The 10,631-nt window shown below is 44.5% G+C and overlaps 1 protein-coding gene across 4 annotated transcripts in view; it reads right to left on the reverse strand.

The window, feature by feature from the left end:
- ITPR2 (inositol 1,4,5-trisphosphate receptor type 2) overlaps positions 1-10,631 on the reverse strand; it is a 533,709-nt gene that overhangs the window by 371,721 nt on the left and 151,357 nt on the right. For all 4 annotated transcript variants that reach the window (XM_019515702.1, XM_019515703.1, XM_019515701.1 and 1 more), the window contains one exon: positions 8,855-8,899. In XM_019515702.1, the coding sequence (XP_019371247.1) occupies positions 8,855-8,899 (45 nt within the window). The remainder of the gene's footprint in view (positions 1-8,854; positions 8,900-10,631) is intronic.

A 10,631-nucleotide genomic window follows, 5' to 3' on the forward strand; every position in this document is an offset into this window, starting at 1 on the left:
TCTGTGGATGCAAGCCAGAGTTTTGCTTGCTTTACCAGCTGCAACATCACATTGGTGGCTCATATTCATCTTGTGGTCAATCATGACCCCCAAGTCCCTTTTGGCCGCAGTGCTAGCAAGTGTAGCACTGCCAAGCCTATAAGCATGCAACGGGTTTTTCTTTCCAACATGGAGTACCTTGCATTTTTCAGTGTTGAACGCCATCAGGTTTTCATCTGCCCATTTTCTGAGCCTGTCAAGGCAGGCCTGGATCACCATCCTGTCCACGGGTGAGGACGCTTTACCACAAAGTTTGGTGTCATCAGCGAACTTAGCGAGTCCGCTTCTGACACCAATGTCCACATCATTAATGAACATGTTAAAGAGTATAGTCCCAAGGACAGAGCCTTGGGGGACCCCACTGGTCACAGAGCACCATGATGATTGACTTCCATCAACTACCACTCTCTGGATCCAACCTCAGAGCCAATTCCCCAGCCAGTGGACTGTGATGTAGCTGAGGCCACAGTTGGCCAGTTTTTCTATGAGATGATCATGGGACACCAGTTCAAAAACTTTTTTGAAGTCAAGATATATGACATCAATCTCCTCTCCCTGGTCCGGGTGATAGGTCACCTGGTCATAGAAGGAAATGAGATTAGTCAGGCAAGACCTACCTGCAACAAACCTGTGCTGGCTATCCCTCAGGATGTTGCCATCAGCCAGTTTGTCAAGAATGTTCTCTTTGATGATTTTTCCCATGATCATCCCCAGGATAGAGGTCAGGCTGATGGGCCTGTAGTTCCCCAGATCTACTTTCTTCCCTTTCTTGAGAATAGGTACCACATTGGCCTTCTCTTCTGTATAGGTTCTCATACCCCGCACTAATTACTATAGCAACTGAGCATCTCCTAGTGCAGGGGTGGGCAAATATCCAACCTGGGGGCCAGATGCAGCCTGCCAGGCCATTCTATCCAGCCTGCGGGGCTCCTAAAAAATTTAGAAAATTAATATTAATCTGCCCCAGGCTGCCTGTCATGCAACCCTCGATGGCTTGCCGAAACTTAGTAAGTGGCCCTCTGACCAAAATAATTGCCCGCCCCTGTCCTAGTGGGACAGTAACTATATGTGTATCACATGTATATGCATATACATAAAAATGTGTATTTATGTATAATACACCCACACAAATGTTGCTATATATGTATGTTAGAGAAGGCAAGCTCAAAGTCACATGCTTTGCACTCGGAGCAGAAGGGAGTGAAGTTTGTGATGGTCCCTAGTCCCTGACAGTTAATTCCACAATCCTGGACAACCCCTCCCCTGCAACCCCTATGTAATCGCACTGATCTGATGGGATCTTTTTAGGGCAAATGAGAACAGAATTTGGCCCAAAGTGTTCTATTCCATCCATCAATACATGGCATGCATTACTGGTTTTTCATCAAATCGGCCCTGGCATCTACACAAGAAACGGTTACTACAATAGGAAAGACTGTGCTATTTATCATAGACTAAAGTAGTGCCTGGAACATATTTATTTGCCTGATACTGCACGCCTGAAAAAATTCAGGGATTTAGGGAACCTAATGTAACTGGGCTCCAAAAAACCTGAGAGAAGTTATTTAGCTTTGGTCTAATAAGTCTGGAGTCCCAGCTAAGATTAAGGCTCCAGAATGCTAAATGCTATAAAAATACATGCAAAAATGGTCCTTACCCTGAGGAGTCCCCACTTTAAGACAAGTGATGTAAGAGACACAGAGGTCATCAAATACAGAGCACATATCTATGTGTATGTGTGCATACACCCACCTACGCACTTACTTGCAGGGCTTTTGTTGTGGTTATTCAAAAAAGCTAATGAGTCAGCTATCCCCATCTGCCTTCCATCTAGGCACTGTTAATTGGCGGATGGCTCCTTGAGAAAAATTTGAAAGACAAGGTTGACAGGGTTCTTTGGGTAAAGATGATATCTTTTATTAGACCAACTCAAATAGTTGGAAAAATTCTTCTTTGCAAGCAAAAGAGAAGGTTGTAATTTTATGGAGCTTCTCAGAAAGAACATTTCATGCATAAGAAATCTTATGGAAATAGGCATGGATGTGTCTGTTCACGTGAGAAACTGGCATCCCTGGAATGAAAGAAGAAACAAGCAGAGAGGGGCAGAAATATCAAGGGCCTTGAAGGTAAGAACAAAAAACTCGATTTTGGTGCAGTGAAAGGAAGAGAAAGGATGTGGCAATTGGACAAAGCAAATGTGAAGCCTGAGGTACTGGAGAATGAATGAGAATAAGATTAAGAAGCCATCCCAGTAGGCTGGGAGAGCTGGTCCAGGTTTTGGGCAAGGAGGCAAAGAATTTTCATAGAACATCAATGGGGGGGTTAAACTTGCAGAAAATGAGGGCTAGAGGCCCATGTCACAGCGGAAGGTACTCAAAGAGGAACTGTAGGGCAGATGGATATTAGAGGTGCGCCAGGGAAATGGCTGGGAAAGGGCAGGGGCTTGAAAGGGCAGATGTGGAAGAGGGAAAGCTCATCACCCCTGCTGGGTTTCTTCTGGGTGTGGGAGGACAGAGTAGCTACAGGAGCAGTATCCAAGGGAGAGGCAGGTTTCAGTGAGTGAAGAAGGTGATAGTGAGATTTTTTTTTGTACAGGTGGTACTCTTGGCCCATGGGTAACAGTGTCTGTCATACAGGAGGAGCACCATGAAGCCTAGGAAACGCTTGCATCTCAGCACACTGTGTAGATTTTTAAAGGCAGTTACTGCAAACCCTAAAAATACTGTAAATGCCACAACTAGTGGATTACCATTGACTTAATCCATCAATTATGTAAAAACGAAAGGAAAATGTAATGTAACTGGAGCCAGATATTGGAGTCAAATCAAAGGTGAAATAACTGGGCAAAACCAGATTTGTCCTTCCCAATATCCAGACACTTCCAAGAGCCCATAAGACCACCTTTCATCAGGGCCATTAGCATGGGCTGACCCTCCATTAAACCCCAGGATCTGCACTACCCAGCTACAACTCACTCCCATACTTGGATCCTATCTAAAATTCTGGAGATTTGCATGCAGATTTGCTTAGGGAAGAGCAATCAATGTTAAATGCAGAGAAACAGTGTGACAGACAGACCTGGAAGATCAGTTCTGTTAGAATGCAAACCCCACCTACAATTCCAATCGGTATTACCACCTCTTGTGGCATAGAGACAGACAAGGATAATGCCCTATTCCTGTATGAATATATTAAGCTGCACTGCAGACTCCTCCTCCCCTTACAAGCAGAAATTAAATTTAATAGAAACCAGACTTTTGAAATGCCTGTTAAATCCAGCACAATGTAGTATATCAAAATGTTAGCCCAGTTTAGTAAGTTCTTGTAAAACCAGTCTTTTCATATGGCAGTAAATGTAAGCAGAGCTCCATAGGTTAGGTGAGTTAAAAAAATTCTATATGAAAAGCAAATTTGAGTAAATTAATGGCTAGCCTTGCTCCTACGTGTTACTAAACCCTGGCAGACAGCTTGCCTGCTGTAACACCTTCACTGTTGACTCATTTGTGAGTCATCACATTTTTAGCAAAGACATCACGTTGCAATTCTGTTGTTAGGAGCCAGAGACATTCTGTAAGAAACAATGTATGCATTTTCAGAGCTGAATCAGTCCGGTGTGCAGCAGCAGAATAATAATAATGTGCTAGCACTGGTGTCTCTCCTCCTCCCCCTACAAGTGCAGAGCCTTTCGAGTGGTCTTACTGCTGGATTTACATAAGCACAGACACTGCCATTGTAAACTGGAACACACTTTATTTTAAATTCTGCTTGCTGGATAATTTATTGCCAAATTAATTCCTAACTGAGCCTTTTAAAAAAATGTTTCACTTGTTTAAACTGCACCACTTATGTTACACATAGTGACATTTTAATTAAGAGAGTAAGTTTTTAAACAAACTTAGATTCTGTAAGCCAAAAAGAAAATTTAGCTATACAGCAGTAAAAACCTTTAGATGTACTGCATATATCCAGCCAGGATGTGTATGTGAAAAAACACTCTTTGAACCAGAGCTTCAGTTGGGACAAACCAATTTAACTCAACTCAATGTTGCTACACCAAATTATGCCAGCTAAAGATCTGGGCCTATGGTTCTATGGCAGATATGCCCTGTTTATTTTAACAAAAATAAATTAACATTAAAGTGGTCCAAAGTAGTCACAACACTAAATGCCAGTTTGGAAATATTTTCAGTTAGCACTATTTCCTGAAGATTCATCTGTGAGGGACTTAAATTACCCTTCCAAATACAGCTTTTTAGAGGAAAAGAACTAATGAATTCCAGGTACCCAGCTGTTCTGACATTTTCCCAATGTTTATAGTGTACCTGTGGATGCTGTATGTTTGTGTGACTGGAAATAATAGACTTCTTTACAGCATAAATACACCAGTGTTGGACTTAATGGGAACTGAAGCATAGAGTGCTGAGTTTTTGATGTACTATACATTATAACCTTATAATCTTCAAAAGCTGGAGAAGTCAGCATTTGGTAAAGCCTTCTAAATTACACAAAGACCTTCATGTCTTTCTGTAAGATAGACTTTCAGATTTTGGAGGGGAAAAAATGTAACAAGTATAGTAACTGATGCATTGTAAAGTCTAATTTTGCCAGAAGACAAAGCAGCATGTTTAAATGTCTCTTTCCAAAGCAATCTAGCTGGGAATTTCAAAAGAGCCTATGGCTAAATTGTTAAACATGAGGCTAAGTGACTAAGGAATCTAAGTTCCATTTTCTAAAGTGACTTAAGCACTTGAGAGCCTAAATCCTATTGACTTTCCAAGACAGTTGAGCACCTGAAAGCTAAAATCATTTTAGATCCCTAGGTCACTTAGGTTCAGAATCAGTAAGTCAGTTAAGCACTAGCAAAATTTGACTGCTTTGCAAAAACTGTGATTCTGGAATCAGCCTACATTGCTCGGTACCTCAGTTTTTGACAGGAAGTTCCTCAGGTACCTAAATTCCAGTGTTGGGCATACCCAGAAGCACCTAATCTTGACAAAGCTGAGCAACTCTGTACTTAACTAACACATAAGCCCAGTCAGGGCTCATAAACCAGGCACACCCAACAGGGGTGTTCTAAAGACACTGCACACCTACTTGATCAGACTTCATACTGATAGAACTAGAGTCAGATCCCTTGATTTCCATCTTGGCCCACATCACCCACTCCCCAGGATAATACCCTAACCACTAGACAAAAAGGTTAGGCTGGGAGTAGGACCATTCTCTAGTCCTTTTCTTGAAGCTGTTCCACTTTATAGAAAATAATTCAAGATTCACTGGAGGAAGGGCTGGTAAAAGAAATATGGTTCTGTAGGCCTGTGATTGAGGCACACACAAGAGACTGAAGTTATGGATTGCAGTACTTTCACTGAAGACTGTCTGGAAATCACACATTACACTGTTACTAGATAAAATACTGAAATAGCTGAGGCTTTAGAAAGAACATGAAATATCCCAAGAAATGGGAGTTAGTAACTCAGTCAGGAAGTTTTCCACAAAAAGTTTTTTTTCCTTAAGAAACTGCTGATTTGTCGAAACTGAAACTTTTCATGGAAACTTACAGGTTTTAATGAGCTTTTTGTGGGGACAGTTCCACTGGTCAAACCAAAGAGGACATCCCAAATAGCCAAAAGTGCAGTGATTAAGTGAGAAACTTATGCTCAGATTCTTGTTCTGCCTTACTTGGAACAGGGTCTTAGACCTGGGTCTCTTCTCTCTCTCTCTCAGCCCCAGTAAACATCTAATTATTCATACAAAATGAAACAGCCCCATCAGGAATGATTACAAGACTCAGACCCTGTAGCCAATAGAGCAGGGATGTAAAAATTACTTCCTACCATTTCTGATGAAGGCTCTAACCACTGGGATATATTAGGGTGGTTGTCTTGCTCTATGAAAAAAAGCCCCTAAAATAGTCTATTTTTGTTTGATCCAAAAGAGAAACAACTGTTGAAACTTGCAAACTTTTTATGAAACAAAATTCTTATTTTCTGGCCATCCCTAGTTATTACTGCTGAGTTACCAGTAAAGCCAGTAAAACCAAACACCTGCAAGTGTTGCCAACTGCCAGTCCTGGAGGTATCTGATTGCATGAGAATCTCAGCTTCCACATGGGGAAAAAAATCCTTTTTTCTCCAGAGCTCCCCCATACCACCTTAGCTCCAAGGGGCCTGGTGCTTTTCATCTCCAGAGCCTGACTGTCTGCGTCACCCCCACGCAGGGTGCCCACCAGCCACATGAGCTCTGAGGAGCCAGATTCTTTTTCTTCCAGAGCCCAACCTCCCCGCACCCCCATAGTATCTCTAGGCCTTCTCCCCCCATGCCACCCCTGCCCATCTGCCAGTCGGCCAGATGCCACCTGAGTTCCAAGAGGTGTGATCCTTTTTTCTCCAGAGCCCACCTCCTGCACCTCCCTACTTGGGCTGCCAGCCAGCCAGGTGCTGCTTGAGTGCTGAGGAGCCCAATTCTTAGACTCCTCATTCAATTTGCAGATTACTATAACCCTACAGATCCCTTGCTGCTGCCATTCCTATTACAGATTTGTGCGTTCAATTGTTCTTTCTTAAACAAATGATCTGCGAGAAACCAAAAACAAACAGCAAAAAAAAATACTTAGGATTTCTGAAGCATCTATATGTTTGAAATAGAAAAGATCCTCTGGACTTCTATATTTATCCCAAAACAAACACAGAGTAAGCAGCGTGGTGCAATGTTTAGAGAACAGGACCACAATTAAGGAGACCCAGAGTGAAAGCCACCCAAGAAACATTTCACATAGGCTCCTAGTCCTCCCCTGCTCACCAAGTCTCTAGTGCAAGTCACAGCTGTGCAGGTGAAGAACAGTCAGAGATGGTTTTTTACCTTAAGATCTAACTGCTCCATTATGCCGAGCAACATTAAGCTGATTAAAATATGTGTGGCTTAAACCATAAGGTGTAACAAGGCCCTAGCACTACTCTCACCTCTGCATCCATCTGGTACTTTCTATTCAATGAACTCAACAAAGCATTAATGAATTAAGCCTTCCCTCACTAGGTAATGGCTTAAAAGGAAGTGCCAAGACAACTGAGACTGTATACATCAGGGGTGGGCAAAATATGACTACTAGAACTACTTCACTGTAAGGGTGGCCAGAGCCTGGAATAGGCTTCCCAGAGAGGTGGTGCTCTCACCTTCCCTGGAAATCTTCAAGAGGAGACTGGATAGGCACCTGGCTGGGGTCTTATGACCCCTGCCACCCCCAGTGCTCCTTCCTGCCCATGGCAGGGGGTTGGCCTAGATGATCTGTCTAGGTCCCTTCCAACTCATTGATTCTATGATTCTATGGCCTGCAGGCAAGATTTGGCCTGAGAGGCCATTCTATCTGGCCTGCAGGGCCCCTAAAAAATTTAAAAAATTAATAATAAAAAATGACAGGAGCCAAGGTCAGTAGGACTCAGAGGAAGCCCAGCAGGCTTCCGCAACAGCAGGACCAACCCGGCCCCGCCCCACCAGCCGGAAGCCCCTGCAGGGGCTTCTGGCCTGGGACCATGTGACTTCACCACGCCAGAACCTCAGGTAAGGGCGGGGGAAAGGGCAGGGGAGGACCCCGGGCAAAGAAGGACCCCGGGGAAAAGCGGCCCCTCGTCCACCCTGTGGCCCATGCTCCATGCTGCAGCCGCTTGCAGCCTGTGCGGAGCTGTCCTGGGCAGGCACAGGCAGCCCCAGGCGGGCTGCAAGTGGCTGCAGCGTGGGGTGCCAGCCACAAGGCGGGCAAAGGGCCGCTTTTCCCATGCTCAGCACCAGGTTGTAACCTGCCCCTGCTGCCAGCCTGGGCCCCACACCAGCTCTGGGCTTACCTGTCAGGGCTGCATGCAGCAGCAGCAACTGCGGCCTCCCTGCTTGCCACGCTGGATGGTGTTTGCTGCTGCTGCCCACCCAGACCTCACACACTAAGCAGCCCAGAGATGGCAGTGGCAAATACTGCCCAGTGCAGCAAGTGGGGAAGCTGCAGCTGCTCCTGCCGCGGCGCAGCCCTGACGGGTGAGCCCAGAACCGGCACAGAGTCCTGGTTAGCTGTGGGGGCAGGTTACAGACTGGTGCTGAGCACAGGAAAAATGGCCCCTTGCCCACCCCATGGCTGTCGCCCCATGCTACAGCCATTTGCAGCCTGCATGGGCCTGCCTGTGTCTGCTCAGGTCATCCCCACACAGGCTGCGAGTGGCTGCAGCAGGGAGCACTGGCCATTGGGCAGGGGAGAGGCCGCTTTTCCCCACACTCAGCACCAGCTCGTCCCCTGCCAATGAGCAGGGGTCGGGGCTGTGCCCTGCCCCCAGCCTGCACCGCGGAGCTGGGGGGCACTGGGAGTGAGCAGGTGCACGGGGGGCCCACATCAGTGTCCTGGGGCCAGCGGGGCCCACAGCAGGGCAGCAGGAGTACAGGGTCCCAGCTGGCAGGGGCTCAGTGGAACCGAACCAGTTCCCCCCTCTCCCTGCTGGTGCAGCCCAGCTCCACAGACCCCTGCCAGCCTGTGCCCTGCTCTGGGCCCCACCAGTGCTGGCCCTGAGACATTGGTCCCAAGACATTGGGACACTGGCCCCAAGATGGTGACCAGGGTGCGGGGCACCTGTCAAGTGGCGTGGCAACCCATGCGGCCCTCGACAGCTTGCCAAAACTGGGTAAGCAGCCCTCTGCCCAAAACAATTGCCTGCCCCTGTTATACATACAGGTAAAAAAACAAAGCATACACTTCCCATGAGGGGCCTTTACATTTTATACTAGGATAGTAACATAATAAACTCTTCTATATTACATTTTAAAAAAGTATTCTGCTTACCTGGACCTTTCCTTCATTACTGCCCTCTGGATAATGTGGATTAAGCTAGGAAAAAATATATAATTTTGTTTAATCAGATTTGACACTCACAGAATATCCTTATTTAGCTCAGTCATGTATTATATATCAGTCTCTGGAAGAACCTGTTTGAGCCAGTGTCTAACAGTCAGAATTTTCAGGGTCCTGACAGTGCAGGTAACTCGTTGGCTATAAATTCAATGAAAAAGAAAGATGCATTTCTCCATCAAGATCTTCAACTCTAAAAAGTTATCTCAATCAAAAATCCTAGCAAAGACAAGGCACAGGACTGTAACCTGTTGGAAATCATCCCACTGTTCTCCTCACTTCTGGGATAGACCTCAACTCCCTACATCACAAGTGATATCATGGCCCTCTGGGGTGCCTTCAGAACCTTTCTGGGTTACATGGGGTGATAAGCAACATTAGTGTTGTTACATGGGTAAATATGATTCATAAGATAAACCCAACATTTTCAAATAAGAATCTATAGTATTAAAAAAAGTCTAACCTGTTGTGGTCTTTCTGAGTTCTTTGCCATAGAAACATTGCCATATTATTTTTCCATAGTCAAAAACAGAGTAAAAAGTAAGAGCTGACCATTTGTGAAGGGTACCTCGAGTCTGAGTAGGGGTAACTTTAGACTAACAAGGGGTACGTACCCTGAGCCTAAAAAGGTTGAGAACCACTGACCTACACGAAGGAAGAATCTATAGTGCCTTCTTTCTGCTAGGATTTTACAGGAAGATAGTTACCTCCATGTTAACACATACCTTTTCAGCAGTGAAAACACTGCTGCTATGGATACATGTTTGACTGCTCTGTAGCTCTGCTTTAGCCACTACTGCTAGACAGCATGCTTTTTTCTTATGCCACTGCAGGACTATGAAGCTTAATTCATCATCTACTTACTCTAAAGTGGTACAAGAAACTTGAAAAGAAGATGTTATACAATAATAAAAAGAAAGGATCATAATTTAATAGTGCTTAATAGTATTTTTTTAGCAGAGGAAATATGTAGACAAGAATACAATGGCTTATGTAAATAGATATATACCCAGATAAATAAACAAGCATGACCACAGAGGTTGCACAAGAAATCTTTTGAGATTTGATTTAGATAATGAAACAATTTTGCCTCAATATTTGCAGCACTCCTTGGTATAGAAAATACCTATGAAGTACTGTGAGGGTAGGGATGGTATTGTTAACTATATAAAACCAGGAGTGTGCATGTGTGTGCGCATGTTATAGATATGTATTGTGGTTTTACTGGTCTTGAGTGCTGAATTATCAACATGGCAAAGCCCCCCATCAGTTGTACAACTTAAGTAAATGTCCTACCACATCATCATGCATTTTGTACATGCCATATGTATTTCACAGAAACCATCACCAACATGCTTCTACTGAATTACGAAACACTGTATTGGCACTATATTTTTCAAACTACTCCACCTGTAAAGCCAAGCTTCCCTATTGCCATTACCCCAGCTGCCTGAGCCTGAGAGGAAGACGAAAATTCTAACTGCCTCTTCTGTTTTGTATTAGGAACACACAGAAATTACCCCAAATAGCTTTTTCCTACAGCATAATTATGCTGGTCTAATGTCTTGAAAGTTTACTGGCCAAATGACTGCTCTCATGTTCTGGCTGACTTCAGTCTTTCTTTCAACCAGTGTGAAATGCTCGCATATCTGCCTCAGGTAATTCTCCTGCCTTATCTAATGCTCATCCCAGATCCTGATTCAGGCTTTTG

Source organism: Gavialis gangeticus, unplaced genomic scaffold (genome assembly GCF_001723915.1).
Source record: "Gavialis gangeticus isolate Ggan-Ray unplaced genomic scaffold, GavGan_comp1, whole genome shotgun sequence".
Lineage (NCBI taxonomy): Eukaryota > Metazoa > Chordata > Crocodylia > Gavialidae > Gavialis > Gavialis gangeticus.